Source organism: Lycium barbarum, chromosome 6 (assembly GCF_019175385.1).
Source record: "Lycium barbarum isolate Lr01 chromosome 6, ASM1917538v2, whole genome shotgun sequence".
NCBI classification, from domain to species: Eukaryota; Viridiplantae; Streptophyta; class Magnoliopsida; order Solanales; family Solanaceae; genus Lycium; species Lycium barbarum.
This window is the reverse complement of record NC_083342.1, coordinates 131,554,932-131,574,011: the sequence shown is the minus strand read 5'-3', so window position 1 is coordinate 131,574,011 and position 19,080 is coordinate 131,554,932. Positions and strand designations below refer to the sequence as shown.

The 19,080-nt window shown below is 33.2% G+C and overlaps 2 protein-coding genes across 3 annotated transcripts; both read right to left on the bottom strand.

Annotated features, from left to right (window-relative positions):
• Positions 1-49: 49 nt before the first annotated feature.
• LOC132599045 (B3 domain-containing protein At3g19184-like) lies at positions 50-3,359 on the bottom strand. The gene is made up of 7 exons (XM_060312267.1): positions 3,091-3,359; positions 2,282-2,380; positions 1,404-1,435; positions 1,146-1,305; positions 747-953; positions 498-587; positions 50-323 (listed from the first exon to the last, which is right to left on the bottom strand). The coding sequence occupies exons 1-6, from the start codon at positions 3,232-3,234 to the stop codon at positions 552-554; spliced, it is 678 nt and encodes a 225-aa protein (XP_060168250.1). The 5' UTR covers positions 3,235-3,359; the 3' UTR covers positions 50-323; positions 498-551.
• Positions 3,360-10,620: 7,261 nt separating this feature from the next.
• On the bottom strand, positions 10,621-17,885 carry LOC132599043 (B3 domain-containing protein Os03g0184500-like). Of its 2 annotated transcripts, none has more exons than XM_060312263.1 (8): positions 17,694-17,885; positions 17,516-17,590; positions 14,077-14,108; positions 13,794-13,965; positions 13,485-13,691; positions 11,889-11,979; positions 11,186-11,374; positions 10,621-11,112 (listed from the first exon to the last, which is right to left on the bottom strand). In XM_060312263.1, the coding sequence occupies exons 1-8, from the start codon at positions 17,829-17,831 to the stop codon at positions 11,015-11,017; spliced, it is 1,002 nt and encodes a 333-aa protein (XP_060168246.1). In that variant the 5' UTR covers positions 17,832-17,885; the 3' UTR covers positions 10,621-11,014. The 2 variants fall into 2 exon arrangements, with proteins under 2 accessions (XP_060168246.1, XP_060168245.1); XM_060312262.1 differs by having other exon boundaries at positions 13,794-13,971; positions 17,694-17,884.
• Between the last annotated feature and the right edge of the window lie 1,195 nt (positions 17,886-19,080).

Here is a 19,080-nt window from a genome sequence, read left to right as displayed (position 1 = left end):
GGATTTTCTGACAAGGTAAGACACCCGTAAATTAATGAAATACTAGTGCTAGATAAATAATATAATAACTATTGACTAAATGCATCCTGTAAACCACAAGGAAAAGCTACAGGATAAACAAAACTACTGCACGATACGAATTGCATGGTTGAATTTTGGCAGTTGAGAACTTTTCCGTCAGTAGTACTAAGTCATAAACAAAGGAGTGTTCAAGCAGCAATAATAATTACAATGATGCTACTTCCAAGTTCTTTAATAAACAGACATCTACGGAGAGAAGGGTAGTCCCAAAAGCTACACTCAGGTGAATTGCATCTTGTTCCCTGCCAATCACCCGAAAATAAAACATTAGTACCAAATATTGTACTAACAATTAGTACTAAGAACTAGCGGTTACAAGTGCTTAGTGGTTTTCTTTTCTTCTCTTTTTTTGCGTCGTCATGAAACGTGATTTTAGCTCTTTTACACAGCAAAAATCTTGAGATGAAACTGCTTACTTGGTTCATTTGATGCTGCACCAATTCTATAATATTTTGTGCCCCTTCTGTTTCCTAATCTTCCGCTTGGTTAACCCTTATGATGTAAACCTGAAATTTCAAGTAAGATTCAAAAATCTGGGAGTGTTCTGTCACACAAGATTCAGAACTCACAACTAGGGAGTACATTTATACATTCAAGATGTATTTAGAAATGCATTTGTTTGTAAAAAGAAGATGCAATGATGGTACATAACATACTCAGTCTACCTTAAATCTTGTTGGCGCAATCAACTGAAAAACCAGTGCATCACCGTCAACTAATTCATGATCAATGGCGAAACCCCTCCATCCACCACTCAGCCCCGACTTTAATGCAAGGTATTTTGTCTCAGATTCATCTCCATTCTCATCAATCAAGGTGATATATTCATCGCGTTTAGGGAGATGTCTCTTGCAAAAGTGATGAGGAAGACCCTAAAAAGAACCATACTTGAGATCAATAAACTATACCTTATCACAAACTAGTTTGGGTCAACAAAAACTGTAACAAAAAGAAGTGGTACATTCTTAACAGTGCTTAAGCTTTCAGAAAAAAGCTCCAAGTGAGAAATTTATAACTTTTCAAGGAATACCATTCAGCAAGCTTAACATTTTTCTTTCACTTACCAGCCAAAACCCACCAGTTACATGTGATTGCAGCATAGGTTTCACAAAACTTGGGAAATCAGCACCTATCTCCGATTCTAACTGCTCTGCTCTTTCTATAGCATACCGCCTATCTTCATCTGCTGCATATACGCGATTTAACAAATCCCTTCGCTGGTAGCTATAAATCAAAAAGTCATAATGTTAGGCCCAGATTATCTATAGATGCATCACTCAAGAGATCAAGAAAAGACGGAAATATATATTTTTTAGTCAAACCTCCTTGGTCTTCCCATAGGTTCAACAGGAACCTGTCAGAATCAAGAGATACAATACATCAATGAACTTGATCATAATTGTCTGAGATATCAATTAGAAGGAAACTAATACTACACCATACTGAATACAAAGTGGAATAGTATTACTGAGGACTGCTGGATATATCATAGGAGAAGAGAAACGGATCGACCAGGAAATTTCATATCCATTCGCTTATACAAATCAAATATTGAAGAGATATAAAAACAACCACAATTTTTTTTTTCCAGAGAGCCCATAGGCTGGAAGTAATAACAGGACATAATGAATAGATGGTGGCATAGTATTATTGAATATATATCCGGATTATTACGGATCAACTAGGAAATATGCATCAGATGTTGAAGTTGTGAACTTATTTGGAGAAATTTTCAGATTACCAAATATAGTATCTTGAGCACATTTTTTTCAGTATGCAATCATTTCCAGTTTTCCACAGTAAGATAAAGAAAAAAGAGAAAAATCCCAAATCAATAGCTTGCTTAGCCAAGCTTCCAAATCAACTTACTTTTGAAAAAAAGCCTTTTGCAAAAAAATACCGAGAAGCAGTTTGTGTTTGGCTAATCAATTTAAAAAACACTTTTGAGTTGCAATTAGTGTTTGACCAAGCTTTTAAAAAGTGTCTCTAAGTGTATTTTTGGCCTCCCAAAAACTTATCCAAACAGGCTATTGATACTAGCACGGCGTCAACCTCTCATTTTTTGGTTGAGAATTTGATTCACAATGAAGTAAGTGGAAATGACTGTTGATCTACTGAGGGGTTGGGAAACAAAGCAAGAAAACAAACAAAAATCCCTAGGAAATAACAGTAAGAAACATAGAGAGCAAATATAGCTTACCTCTCTATAGTTTGGAGCAGGCTTATCAGCAACACGATTAGACCTTCTCACAGTAGATGGATCCACCTCCTGCTTAACCCGCGGCTTCACCTTCTTCATCTAACATCTCATAATCACATTTAAGCAAATCAAGACACGAAAAACCAATCAATCAACTACATCTCAATCCCAAACTATTTAAGCTATCGTTTGGTCATAAGTTTTTCACTCTTTTTTCAAAAATATTTTCGAAAACATTGTTTGGTTATAAAAAGTGACCAGTTTTTAAAGATGAATTTTTCAAGCTTCGAAAAGTGATTTAGACTAGTTTTTCAAATTTTCTACTCACAAACCTTCAACTTCATTTCAAGTAAAATGTCGGTCGTCTCAACAATATTGGGGCCTAAACCCAAACTTCAAACAGAGGCCCGCCCTGTTTTATAATCAATCTATTCTAACAACTCCTTTTAAATTGATAATATAGTTAATTCAATCTCTCTTGAAACATTGTTGATCTTAGATAACATTTTATCAATTTTAATTTTGAAAAACTTCTTTCAGTTAAGACAACAGTTAATATAAACTTCTTTAAGGGAACAATGGGGCCCCAAAAAAATTGAACCCCCAAACGATTGCTTTATTTGCCTTATAGTCGAGCCGGCCCCGGTACTAAAATGCATCTCCAAACTTTTTTTTTTTTCAAGTTTCAACCAAATCTATGTCCAAACACTAGCTTAAGATGGGGTATACAAGTCATCTATATCGATTCCGCTCTATTGGAGCTACATTGTATACAAATGAATAAACAGAGAGAGAAAAAAGACACTTACAGGAGAGGGCTTAGGGGAAGTAGCATTACGAACAGCTTGAGCGAGCTTAGTGAGATTAAGGTCTTCCATTCTCTTCTTGTTCTCTTCCAATCTCTTCAATCTGCTTTCTTCATAGGCTAACATCTTCTTCTTTGATTCCACCATTTTTCTTCAAAAAGACAAAGATTCCAAAACAGAGCAGAGTAGAGAAAAGAAGATGATCGGACAAACAAGCCACTGTTTAAACCCTGGATTTGTGGACAATATAATATAATAATGTCTCGTTTGGCTCCACTTTGGATTTTTTGAATTTCAAATGACACTTACCTGTTCTCTCATTTAACTTTCTTTTTTTAGGCAAAAGATTAAAGGTTTCCCGCTATTAGTGTGTGTGTCAGGTAAGGCACATAATAAAAATTTACCTAAGTATAACTTGTTTGAGTGTTTGGCTAGCCAGTTTATAAGTCATTTTGTGCTTAAAATAAGTCCAAAAAAATAAGTTGACCCGTTTGGCTTAGCTTATAACCCAACTTATTTTTTTGGCTTATGCTGCTTTTTTTAATCTCATCCAAACAGGCTCTTAATCGTAATAATTTTATGTGAAGATGTTTGACGGAGCAAGATATTTAAAATAAAAGAAGATCTTTGATATCTGTGGTCTAAAATAATGCATAGATATTTGTGTGGTTATAAATCATTAAGGATAAAATGGAAAGTTCAACATTAAATTATTACGTTAAATATAGAAAATTGTCATTTTCTCAAAATTGAATAAAAAGAAAAAAATGTCACATAAATTGAGACGGAAAAAATAATATCTTTTAATTTTCTTATTTTATTTTAATGATAAAAGTTGCATTAGAGGACAAATAGTCTTGACCCAGCAGTGCTTTTTTAAATAAATGAACTTCTTTTATTGCTGATATTTTAAGATCTAATTGAGTTATTAATAGTCTTCTACTAATTGAGCTATTAATGGGGTTATTTTTAAATAAATGAACTTCTTTGATTGCTGATATATTAATTGAGTTATTACTCCCTCGGTCCTATATTACTCATACACTTTTCACTTTACACATCCTTTAAGAACTCATAAATAAATGTGTATTTTTACTACATTACCTTTATGTCTCTCCAATTAACTGCACTCTAATTAATATTGATTACTTTAAAAAATAATTAATGTTAAGGACAAAGTAAAAAAAAACTTGATTAATTCTATCTTGAATTTGTAAATGAACAAGTATTTTGAAATAAATATTTATAATAATGTGAACAACTTATATGGGGTGGAGGGAGGGAGTAATATTCTTCTACTAATCATAACTAATCTTAGAACTCAGGATCTACTAGCAAATCCCCTTTGGATTTCTGTTTTAAAGGTGATCTATATTTCAACGGGCCATTTGCAGGATTGTCCTTCAAAGCCACCGGTCTTTAATTTTTATTTTTCGCCTAATATTTGAGGTTTTGGGTTCAAATTCCGGCTCAATAAAAAAAAATTGCAAGACAGAATTTCGTAGCAAAATTAAACATATTCAGGCAAAAGTTAGGCCTTAACGTAGAGTTTTGCAAAATTTCAACTGAATAAATAATAAAAAAAAATGTTTGCCTTAAGGCATAGTTTCAAGTAGAATTTGCAGTCAAACTCTATCTAATCAGGCAGAGTTTCAAACTATGACTTACGGCAGAGTTTGTCTCAAACTCTATATGATCAAGTAGAGTTTGAAGCAAAGTTTTGTCTTGTGAATCCAAACTCTACCTTATAATTTATTTTTAAAATTTTTGACTAAGTGGGGATTTGAACCTGAAATCAAACGATTTTTAGCGAAAGATAAAAGTTAAATATCACCAATTTCAGGGGCAAAAATTAAAAATCAGTGCCTTTGAAGGGCATTCCGTACAAAAAAAATTGTATTTGAACACTCTTTGGAACTTAAAATTTCTAATATGTTCATCTCTCTGGACTTTTAATTTCTTTTTTCCGTCAGAAATCTCTATACTAATAATTGAGTAAAAGAATTGCCTTTACCTCATTTTTGAATTGCCTTTACCTCATTTTTTTTTTTTTTGGTTGTAGAATTATTAGGTGAGGGTAGGTTACCCAGTACAGAAGTTGAGAAGTGTTGCAGGCCTAAAAAATAAGTCTAGTATCAATATTTTAATTTTTATAACCCCAAAGTAACTCAATTTCATTTTTAAACCCGTTTCATCATTTAAATCCGATTCGTAAATGATGAAGCGGATTTAAAAGTTATTTTGGGGATTTGAAATTTCCGTTAAAACAGGGATATATTCAAAAACTTTAATGACGGGAGGGTTTTTTTAATCCAAATTCGTACGAGGGTATTTTTAGCCCTTGAGACAAAGTAGAGGGGTATTTTTGACCTTTTACCCTATTTTAATTATTACAACTGATATGAAACTTACATAGTTGGCGTTTGGTCATAGAAATCAAATATTTTTAATTTTATTTGAAAATGAAGCTGTTTCTTGTGATAGAATTTAATTACTTTTTCATTTTTATCCTTACTGTAATAAATGTGAAAAGAGATTAATATCAAATGGAGATCAAATAATGAATAAGGTAAATTAGTCAAATTATAATTCTAATTCACGTTTCCTTAAAAAACCATGCAAAACACAACATGACAAGTAAAATGAACTAAACCGAGAATATTTACCAAAAATTAAAAAATAGCATTTCTTCGTTTAAATAGAAAATCAATTTCTACTTTGTTTCGTTTCAAACATGTAAAATTAATTTAATAATTTGAATTAGAATTATTCAAATCAAAATTTGACAAAAAATAATAAGTATTTTACACCTTTAAATTAATCGAATTAAAATTGAAAGTATCAATTGATGCTTAAATATTGCTATTGCTTTATCTCAAAGAGAGGAAAATAGTTTTCTTTTAAACAATTCTTCTTTTTTAAAAAATATTAATAAATTTTCGTAGCAAACACGAATGTAATAAAGTTTTAGATATGGAGCACAAAACTCATGCTTCGTGTATATATTACTATATATATATATATATATATATATATATATATATATATATATATATATATATTACTACTATATAGAAAGGTGGGTTGGACACTTTTTTCGTCGTCCGTTTGTGGGCCCAAAAAAAAAATTATGGGCCCACATATTTTAAACAACTACTAATATTTAAAAAAAAAATTGTGGCTCACATATTTTAAACAACTACTAATATTTTTTTTAATTGTGGGCCCCATATTAAACACCAACCAGTAATAAAAAAAAAAGAGAAGAAAAAAAAATGGAACCCACCACATCCAAACTCACGGGACTACTATATAGAAAGGTGGGTTGGGCACCTTTTTCGTCGTCCGTTTGTTGGCCCAAAAAAAAATTATGGGCCCACATATTTTAAACAACTACTAATATTTAAAAAAAAAATTGTGGGCCACATATTTTAAACAACTACTAATATTTTTTTTAAAATTGTGGGCCCCATATTAAACACCAACCAGTAATAAAAAAAAAGTGGAACTCACCACATCCAAACTCACGGGAAAAAAAAGTGGATCTCATATTAACAAAATCAAGTAATATTAAAAAAAAAAAAAGTGAATCTCATATTAAAAAAACAAACAATGTTAAAAAAAAGTCCTTAGAAAATCAAATAATTAAATCAATAATGATGAATTCATTGCCACATGCGTATCAACCCATTAGAGAGAGCAAATGAAATTATTATACAACAACATACTTAAAATACTTATATATATATATATATCCATTTTCTAATTTTTGAAAATAAATAAATTGTGGGCCCATATAGCCTGATAGATTCATTGCCACATGCGTATTAACCTATTAGAGGGAGCAAATGGAATTATTGTACAACAACATACTTAAAATACAAAAGTGCTTAGAAAATCAAACAATTAAATCAATAATGATGGATTTATTACCACGTGCGTATCAACCCATTAGTGGGAGCAAATGAAATTATTATACAGCAACATACACCAACCAATATTAAAAAATTCAAAAAAACACCAACCAATTAAGCATTTAAAAAAAAAGTGTGGTCCTCATATTAAACACCAACCAATATTAAAAAAAAAAAAAAAAAACACCAACCAATATTTAAAAAAAAAAAAAAAGAAGTAAATAAAGTGGAACCCACCATCTCCAAACTCACGAGGGAAAAAAAAGGTGAACTCCATATTAACAAAATCAAGCAATATAAAAAAAAAAAGTGAATCCCATATTAAAAAAACAAACAATGTCAAAAAAAAGAGTGCAGACTTTGTATTCGTAGCAAACACTAATATAATAAAGTTTTTGATACGGAGCACAAACTACAATGTTTTTTGAACATAGTATCCCATATTGACAAAATCAAGCAATATTAAAAAAAAAAAAAAAAGTGAATCCCATATTAAAAAAAATAAAAATGTCAAAAAAAAAAAGTGCAGACTTTGTATTCATAGCAAACACTAATATAATAAAGTTTTAGATACGGATCACGAACTATAATGTTATATTAATCGTGTTTTGAACATAGTATGCATATATATATGCATAAAAATAGTGCAAACTAATAATGTCCAAAAGGGTGTGCCCCATACTAAACAACACCAAGCAATATAAAAAAAAAAAAACTATAGACCCATGCTTCGTCGTCCGTTGTCCCTTAAAAAAAGGTGGGGGGGTGGGGGGGGGGGGGTGGGCCCATACTAAATAACACCGAGTAATAAAAAAAAAGGAAGAAAAAAAATGGAACTCACCATCTCCAAACTCATGGGAAAAAAAAAAAGTGAACCCCATATTATCAAAATCAAGCAATATCAAAAAAAAATAAAAAAATGAACCCCATATTAAAAAAAATATAATGTTTAAAAAAAAAGTGCAGACTTTATATTCGTAGCAAACACTAATATAATAAAGTTTTAGATACGGAGCACAAACTACAATGTTATAGTAATCGTGTTTTGAACATAGAAAATGTATATATATATATATATATATATATATATATATATATATATATATATATATATATATATATATATTATATGCATAAAAATAGTACAAACTAATAATGTCCAAAAAAAAAAGTGTACCCCATACTAAACGACATCAAGCAATATAAAAAAAAAAGTGGATCCCACCATCTCCAAACTCACGGTAAAAAAAAGTGGACCCCATATTAACAAAATCAAGTAATATAAAAAATAAAAAAAGTGAACCCCATATTAAAAAAAAATAATGTAAAAAAAAAAGTGCAGACTTTCTATTCGTAGTAAACACTAATATAATAAACTTTTAGATACGGAGTACAAACTACAATGTTATATTAATCGTGTTTTGAACATAATATATATATATATATATATATATATATATATATATATATATATATATATAATATGCATAAAAATAGTGCAAATTAATAATGTCCAAAAAAAAAAAAGTGCACCCTCTATTAAAAAATCAAACAATATCCATGTAATTTCTAATGTATCTCATTAAGTCAATAATGATGAATTTATTACCGCGTGCGTGTCAATCCATGGAATTGCTTTTCTTCAAAAGGTTAAGTAGTCAAACCATACAATTTTCTTTCTTTTTTTATATTAGCCTGAGATCTAATCTAGATATTAAACTGTTGTATTTGCTATTCCGCCATGTCATTTATTTGTTATGTTTACTAAAATAAATATACTTAAAATATTTATATTTTAAAATAAGATAGAATTTAATTACTTTTTTATTTTTATTTTTATTCTAATAAATGTGAAAAGAAATTAATGTCGTAAAAAAAATATATTAAATGTAGATCAAATAATGAATAAGGTAAATTAGTCGAATTATAATTCTAATCGACGTTTTCTTAAAAACCATGCAAAAGACAACATGACAAGTAAAATGAGCTAAACCGAAAATATTTACTAAAAATTAAAAAATAGCATTTCTTCATTTAAATAAAAAATTAATTTCTACTTTGTTTCGTTTTAAACATGTAAAATTAATTTAATAATTTGAATTATAATTGTTCAAATCAAAATTGATAAAAAATAATAAGTATTTTACACCTTTAAATTAATCGAATTAAAATTGAAAGTATCAACTGATACTTAAATATTGCTATTATTTTATCTCAAAAAGAAGAAAATAGTTTCCTTTTAAACAAGTCTTCTCTTTTAAAAAATATTAATAAATTTGCCGATTTTGTGTTCATAACAAACATTAATATAATAAAATTTTAGATACGGAGCACAAACTATAATGTTATATTAATCATTTTTTGAACATAATATATACTTTATATATATATATATATATATATATATTATCACTATTTAAAAACAACTACATACATATAAATGCACTATAATCTAAAGTGTTGGGCTTGTGCGCAGCACGGGCATAGACCGTCTAGTTTCTAATATGTTCGTCTCTCTGGACTTTTAATTTCTTTTTTCCGTCAGAAATCTCTATACTAATAATTGAATAAAAGAATTGCCTTTACCTCATTTTTGAATTGCCTTTACCTCATTTTTTTTTTTTTTGGTTGTAGAATTATTAGGTGAGGGTAGGTTACCCAGTACAGAAGTTGAGAAGTGTTGCAGGCCTAAAAAATAAGTCTAGTATCAATATTTTAATTTTTATAACCCCAAAGTAACCCAATTTCATTTTTAAACCCGCTCCATCATTTAAATCCGATTCGTAAATGATGAAGCGGATTTAAAAGTTATTTTGGGGATTTGAAATTTCCGTTAAAACAGGGATATATTCAAAAACTTTAATGACGGGAGGGTTTTTTTAATCCAAATTCGTACGAGGGTATTTTTAGCCCTTAAGACAAAGTAGAGGGGTATTTTTGACCTTTTACCCTATTTTAATTGTTACAACTGATATGAAACTTACATAGTTGGCGTTTGGCCATAGAAATCAAATATTTTTAATTTTATTTGAAAATTTTGAAAATGAAGTTGTTTCTTGTTATACTTTTTGCAAAGGAGAGAAGAGAATATTTTATTTTGAATTATGAAGATGGAGTTGGAAAATATTTTATAAGCTGTTTTTCAAGTTTGAATCTAACTTCAAGTTGCATTTGAAATTTTCACAGCGAAACACTGATTTTTAAATAAAGTGAAAAATTATTTCGAAAAAGAAAAAGTGAATACTAATTTTTATGGCCAAACGGGTAAATTTTTACGGGTGGAAGAGGTAATAGGTAAAACATTATTCTACCAAGTGTTTACACCAAGTTATATTAACTTACCATGATTAAATGATTTAATAAGGTAAAAATATGTAATGATTAACAACTTTTAGGTGAAGGATTGTAGTTATACTACATATAATTTCTTTCGGACCAAAATTTACAAAATCATCATATCCAGAGGAGTAATATTTTCCGTGAGTACTACAAATTCAACTATTGCCCTCTCATCTGCCATTTTTATGAAATCATCGATACCTTCAAGTCAAATAAATGCCACCAGCTGCATATCGTCGAAAAGAGAGATACTTAAAGTAAACCTCGTATTTCGCACTAATTTGTAATTTTCAAATGAATAAAAGAAATTCATTGATCAGTATTGTGCGATATGCAACTACATCCCTGTGTGCGTCTATGTACAAATATCAAAAGTGTACATATCATATGCTATCATCTCAAAATTACATCTTTCAAGCCTATAGGACAAGGTATTAAGTTTTTTTTTTGTAATAGACAAAACTCATTTTAAGTTATAAGGTCAAAAGCATTATACATCCAAAAAAGATCTTCACTTTGAGGAGTCAACTTCTGCTTCATTCCAGTCCTTTGCCACATATATATTCATCAAGTGCTTCAGCGCAAAAACCTACAAGTTGTGTTTGTTGTATTTCTACAGAGCTTCTCATGATAGAACTTGTTAGTTCAAACGAATGGTCAGAGTCCTCCGCAATCTACCTACAAGATATGCTCTTTTGAGGATTATCATGTAAAAATGATGTCCCGGAGAAGCATATTTCACTAGCTTGCAAGCGGTTGGTAACATCCGAACCTGCAATTGACCCTGTATATCATAATGGTTTCCGGAAACATTTATAAGCAATGCAATTAAGAGTACACCTTACCTTCTAGAACCTCGGAACCCAAATCTTCACTGTTATTTTCAGATCGGTGCTCTGAAGGTGAAACATTTAAATCAACAGCACTATGGCTGTCATTCTGAACATGCTCTTTTGGTTTTGATAAATCGAAGAAAGAAGGCTCCGCCAAACGCTTTGCTTTTTTTCGCTTCCCATTATCTTTCTGTACAAGATCTTCTCATTCCAAGCACAAGCAAAGAAAGAAGAAGGGAGATCAACAACCAAATCTGGAGAACCTTTACCTTTAGGGGTCGTTTGGTAGGGTGTATACAAATAATAGTACTGATTAAGTTCTATTAGTAATGTTGGGATTAGTTATGCTGAGATTATTTCTTATCGATTGTTTGATGTGGTATAATAAAAATAACATGCATTGCATAATTACTAAAACATTATTTGCTTACAAAAATACCCTCCACATTTCTTTAGTTTTGAGGGACTTCAAGGGCAATGTCGTTTTTACCATGCTTAGTATGTATTAATAGTGTTGGTACTGCTAATACCATGATTTGCTATGTATTAGTTATATTGGTGTATAACAACTTGCATTAGCTATAAATAGGTTGAAAAAGTGTACCAAACAAGGGATTAGTAATACCAAAGCTAATACAAGCATTATTTTCTCTAATACATCCTACCAAACGACCCTAAAGCAATAAAAGTGGACAAGCAGAAAGGATGAAATTACCAAACTCCATTGATTTCTTCAAAGTATCCAAATTCATGAGGCAAAGAGCTGCATCTACTACGTCTCGGCCACTTACTCTGACTATATAGACCTAGAAACATCATTCTTAATAATCAGAAAATACATAAATGAAACCAATGTCTTAAGAAGGGAGCAGACAAGCGGGAGCATTGTAAGAGTTCAGAAGAGCCCCACTCAATCATACTATCACAGCTTCTAACAAAAATAGACTTTCCATTGCTTTCCCATCTCGATTTACCTTCTATCATTTTCATTGCCGAAGATCCATGAGTTCTTTCAAAAACTGCTGAAGCCATTTTAATCACAAGATATTCAATCAGTAGCCAGTTAAATTATCATATTCTACGACCTCAATTTTACAAGAAGCAGAATTTATCCAGAGTTCTACCCCCTAACTTGTTAGCAACGTTGACCCTTCTTGGCCAAAATCCATAGTCAAAAATGGATTTCACTATATAAACTTTTATTTGCCAATAGCCACTAACAAATAGGGCACATTGGCAAATTGGACCCTTGTTGTTGTAGCATTGGGGACAACGGGTTCGGTGGTCAACAATCTTTTCGTCCATCAGATCCATTATATATATCCGACAAACAAGATAAGTCGTGACAATTCACTAGAATGATATTTTGAAATGAACATGGAGAACAAAGAGCTGCTGCCACTGTTAGAAATTTATCAGGCTCAACTAATTTATCCTTTTCAAAACAGATGTTTCCATGGGAAAAAGGAACAAAAAGCATTCGCACTAAGGTCCATAGGCCAATCTGACGCAAACCAATTTAAACCCATTAGAAGGGAGCCTTGGGGCAACATTAATGTTGTCTCAGTGTGACCTATAGGTCACGGGTTCGAGCAGTGGAAGCAGCCACTAACGCTTGCATTAGGGTAGGCTGTCTACATCACACCCCTTGGGGTGTGGCCCTTTCCTGGACCTGCTAACGCAGGATGCTTTGTGCACCGGGCTTCCCTTTTTAGTAAGATGGAGGAAATCCAGATTTGCAGCTTCTACTTGTGAGTTGCATTTTGTAACCAAGACACTCGTAGAAGCTTTGCCCACCAACCCATGTTGCCTATATTCCTCTGTAGTCTTTATCTAATTTCATGACAAGACAACGTTGTCAGCATTTTAAAAGCCATTATTGAATCTAACAGTCTGGCAGCCGTGTAACAAACAATCCCTAGCCTCATATAACAGCATAAGTTAAGGTTAAACAACTTCACATTTTTGACACTCACCCCGTCCAATTCCTTTAGGTGAAAATTCCCCTCTCCCCAATAAGGCAAACTGATATGAAGCTAGCATTATTTTTTTATAACCAATATAAAGTAGTTTGTTAATGTTATTTAAACTTAATATGACATCCTATCAATTAACAATTCTACTTTTCAAATCTCGAACAATTGTTATAGATGCCTCTTTACCAAAGTCAATATAACAAACATTAAAAGTAAAATTACAAGCATGTCTAAGAGGTCATCTTTATTATAATGAAACAAAAATATCTCTATTCCTCCAATATCAAGAACAATTTAGGCTTAACTATGTAGGTGTCAAGATTTTAAAAGGTTACCTTCATTTTGCAAGGCTCAATCAAGCGAAAAATCAAAATATCTCCTTTAATGAGTCTGTGAGAGATGGAAAATCCTCTCCAACCAGCACTTAAGCCATTCCTTTCTAGAAGATAACTTGTCTTGTACTCATTGCCCCATTCATCAACCAAAATGACAGTGGTATCATGACTGGGTAAATGCACGTTGCAGAATGACTTTGGAAGATGCTACCATTGCAAAAAGGAAGGAAAAATTGAAGTTAGAAAATTGTTTAAATTCTATCTCTATGACCTTTTTGCTCCAAAGAGGTTATGAGGTTTCAGGCTTACCAGCCAAAATCCATGAGCAACATTTGAAGGGAGCATACACTTTCCAAAGCTGGGAAATTCATCTGCTAGGCTTGATAAAACCCTTTCCGCTCGCTCCAAAACAGAGTATTTAGCTTCAACATCATCATAAAGGTCATTCATCCTTGTCCTCTTACTCCCCTTACGTTTATTGCTACGACTTCAACAGATTCAGAAATTTGCTTATGAGTTACCATCAAGAAAAAGAAAAAAGTGGAGATTTGGGGATAGGAAAGAGGAAAAGCAAGTCAAATAAAATGCCAACCTCTCAGCCTTTGTGGGATGATTAGATTTCACCTGTACGACAATGCAAAATTTCGGTTATAATTTCATAGTGAATCAATAAGAAAAGAGCATCATACGCGAGGTACAGAAGTTTCAAGTGTGCCACTATATTGTTACAATTGGCTAGCTAGAAGTTAAAAACAAAAAAAAAAATAACAACATAAAATGCTACATATTATTAGCAAACAAGTGCAGGATTCAAAAGAGATGCTACGCCTCCAATTGAAGAAGTAAAAGACACCTATAGACGAGAGCATTGGCAGAGCAACATAGGCTGAAGGGTGGTTAGTTGAACAGTCTTTGCCGAAAAGTTATCAACAACAACAACAACAACCCAGTGAAATCCCACAACGTGGGGTCTGGGGAGGGTAGAGTGTACGCAGACCTTACTCCTACCAAGGTAGGATGGCTGTTTCCGAGAGACCCTCGACTCAATAAAAACATAAAAAGAGGTCAGATACGGCTAAGAGATTCAAAGCGATATGGAAATGAAGTAACGCAAGCGACACAGATAACATAGAATAATCAAAGCACAGGAAATAACAGATAATAGCATAATAGCATAAATTAGAGCACAAGAAATTATACTACGATAATGCGACTATTAATAAGGCAGGGTAATGAGACTATCTACTAGCCTTCTACCCTAATATGGGTCCTCCAAACCCTCCTATCTAAGGTCATGTCCTCGGTAAGCTGTAACTGCGCCATGTCGTGTCTAATTACCTCTCCCCAATACTTCTTTGGCCTACCCCTATCTCGTCTGAAACCATCCATGGCCAACCTCTCACACCTCCGCACTGGGGCATCCGTGTCTCTCCTCTTCACATGCCCAAACCATCTCAATCTCGCTTCTCGCATCTTGTCTTCCACCGAGGCCACTCCCACCTTGTCCCGAATATCCTCATTCCTAATCCTGTCACTCCTGGTGTGGCCACACATCCATCTCAACATTCTCATCTCAGCAACTTTCATCTTTTGAACGTGAGAAACCTTAACTGGCCAACACTCCGCCCCATACAACATAGTCGGTCTAACCACCGCTTTGTAGAACTTTCCCTTAAGTTGTGGTGGCACCTTCTTGTCACATAGCACTCCGGAAGCAAGCCTCCATTTCATCCACCCTGCCCCAATACGATGTGTGACATCATCGTCAATCTCCCCGCTGCCTTGCATAATAGACCCAAGATACTTGAAACTACTTTTCTTCTGGATGACTTGGGTACCAAGCCTCACTTCCAAGCCGGCCTCCTGAGGTGTTTCACTAAACTTACACTCTAAGTACTCTGTCTTGGTCCTACTCAGCTTAAACCCTTTAGACTTTTGCCGAAAAGTTATATTGTCTGTTATATTGTTTGTGCAGCCGAACCAAGTGAAAACGTGAGAATTTGGCCCGGACACCACCATTATTCCAAAATCGAAAGGAAAAAAAAAAACGAATGGGGAGCATATCAAGTGCTTTCAAGATCTTTTCCTACAGGCTTAGAAAATTGTTGTAGCATATTCTTTAGGCAGCAATCCGTGAATTACTACTAGCTTCTCAGTGAAGATAGCATCTCCTTTCTTTCTACATTGTTCACATCATTTCATCAAACACAATATGCTATATGGTGTACACTAACACACTCTATTTTTAAGCCAATAGCCTCAGACCTTGCATCCTAACAGACGTCCAAATCATAAGATAAAAAAACAGATATTTGAACGTGCGTATAAGAATTTAATGCGTTGAGAGATAAAGCAAGTGCACGCAAACTACATCAACTGATCTACCAAGTACCATAGAGTTTCTAAGTTCTCGTATGAAGCTAGATTTTCACACTCTTGTGTGTATCTTCACCTAATCTCACGTTTACTCCAACTACCAAACTTGTTGGTATATGAGCCAATATAACCCAACCAACATTAGAAAAGCAGATCATAAAGAAAGTCCAGAAATGAAAGGAGCAACGATCAACAACGAAATCTAAGGCTTCATATCAGTAACCATCACGATCAATTTAACTCGAGAAACAAGTAACAAGCATCTTTTCATACTTCCGTCTTAAAAACCCTTCCATGCTATTACACAGCAGAACAATCACCATCAACGTGTCATAGCAAGTCTCATCAACTTCAATCATTTGTCTATCATAGACAAGAGGAGTGAGTACCTACCTAAACACCTTATCCAACACAAGATAACTACCACTGAGCACCATTATAGGCAACCAACCCAGAGCAACTATCCAACAAACTTTAAGCAACCATATAATGTCCCGTGACTTATCCGCCAAGAGAGGACACAAAGGCACCGAGGAGCACCGAGGAGAAATAGAGGACACACAAACATACCAAGGAAACACTAGGAGGAGTACACAAAGGAGGAACAAAAGAAACATGAGAAAAAGGGAGATGGGCAGAGATACACATACATACACAAAAGAAAGAAGACACGAATTTGTAACCCTACACAGACTCGTAAACACTCTACGCTCAACAAAGGATACACACCCACTGTGAGCCTTTTGATTTAAGTTCCATGCCTTTTGTTTACTCAGGTCATCTTTCATAAAACATTATTTACGCCTTTTTGTTATTCCCTTGACTCCGGTCATCTTTCATAGAACACCATCGACTTAAGTGTAGAATTGCACGCTCACACTCTGACTCCTCGAGGACGCCTCTTCATTCTTCTGTTTCCTATCCTTCACTACAAGTAAGATTGAGGAGAACAACTCATGGAATCAGCTGCAAATGGAGGAAACCCGCACCAGTGTACACATCTAAAGCGTGCAATCGCCTACCCCATCTCCTTCTCATCCAGATCCATTTTGAGAACTAACCAATACAGTTGGTGGCTAGGGATCCATCTTATTCGTTAACAGAATAACGTAGAAAGAAAACTGGATAATCCTACAATTATCAAGCAGGAAAATATATCTCCCATCCGCGTCCGGAGGTAGAAGCCCGGATACGAGTTCAGCCGAACCCAGTAGCTTTTGAAGCAAAAACAGTCCATTTGTGTTACAAAAATTCGTTAGCACTTGAAGTTGTCGTTCCAAAATCCAGAACCCATAAAGTTGAAAAAGAAGAACGGATACGAGTTCAGCCGAACCAAGTAGCTTTTGCTCAAACAGTTCATTTGCGTTACAAAAACTCGTTAGCACTTGAAGTCGTCGTTCTAAAATCCAGAACCCATAAAGTTGAAATCGTCGCTCCGCCTCTACTGTCATCCACATCCATAAGCAATTACTAGATTCCAACCAGAACATTCATGAACAATTAGGGGCAAATCTAATCAGATCAAAAGTCAAGAACATATCGAAAACCCACAAAAATATCACACATAAAAATATCTACCTAGCAAAAAACAGAAATAACTCATCAGATCCTCAAGCATAACAACAAAACATAAATCAAAAAGTAAACATTCTTACTTCCTTCTCCTTAGATTTAACACTTCTAGGCTTTTTAGGAACCATCTTTTTCCTATCCAACTCCACCGTCTTAATCTGCAAGCAAAACAAACACACACAAAAACAATTAAAAACAAAAAAAAAAAAAACTCTCCCTAAATAAATAAATAAAACCCTCTAACAAATACAGAAATGAAACCTTTGGTTTAGGATCAGTTTGAGTTGAAGTTGAAGCAGAAGAATGTGAAGTGGCTTTATGTTTATGAGTTTTGACTTTTTGTTGACCTTCTTTACATTTTCTTTTCACAGAACTAATTAAATTCCTATTATCTTCCATGGATGTCGATTTAGGTTCTTTGCAGAGAGATGCTACCTGAAATAAATAGAAATTTATTTATATAATATTTTTTTTAAAATATTAGTTTGAAAAGAGAAAGACACAAAGAAAGAAAGTAGAAAATACGGGCAACCGAGACAAGTACAGCTAAATGCGGGCCCAGTCAGAGGATGCTGCTACTGCTAGTTGTATTGTACTTAACTTTGGAGTAAGAAGTTGTCCATAAAGGGAAACTCCATTTAACACTTATGTTGGTATTTTGGACATTTTTTCGTTGGGGTTTAAATAAAAATATGAAAATAAAATTAAAATTAATATTTGAAAGTTGGAGTTATGTCTTAATATGAATGAAAGTAAAGTAAAACCTGAAAATACTTGAAAAGATTTTAAAACTTATTTTTTTAATTTCAAATTCTATAGTTTAAGTTTGATATTAAAATAATTGATCAGTTTCATAAACAATCACTTCTTTGAAATAATCACTGAATATTATTATTTGAAATCTTAGAACCAAAATCTGTTGGGTTATGTGTGGTGTGGATGAGAAATGAAGAGTTGTTTACTTGAAAAATGATGCAATTTGAACGGTACCCGTTCACATTGAATGGGTTGTGACTTCTGCATTAAAGGTATATCGTATCGTGTGATTTTACTGGAGTTTGAGATACCCTTTTTACGGCAAAGCATTTCATTACCTCGGTATTTGATGGGATTAAGTTCCTTAAGGATACATGGTGAATTTTGTGCGCTTGGTAATGCAATTTCGATCACAACCTTAAGGAACTTAATCTTCTTTTTATTTCTGTATTCGTTTTATATACTATTTCTGGAGATCAAAGTTTGGCCATTTTTATTCATTGTTCGAAATTAAAGTCATTCTCACCCACCACTATCAACTATTGTCGTCACCGCTCATCATCATCAACTAGCACCACCACTAACCACGACCACCGTATTTAGCTACAACCACCACTACTATTAATCACTATAATCCGACATCACCATCACTAACCACCATTCACAGTCATCGCCACCAATCATCATTACCAACTACTGTCATTAAGATGTATATCCAAAGAAAGTTCACTAATTCCACATATTCGCTGCTACTGTTATCACCCACCATTATCAACTACTATCGTCACCACTCATCAAACATCACCATCACTAACCAACAGACACACTCATCGCCACCAACCATCATTACCAACTACTGTCATTAAGATATCTATTCAAATATGACAGTTAA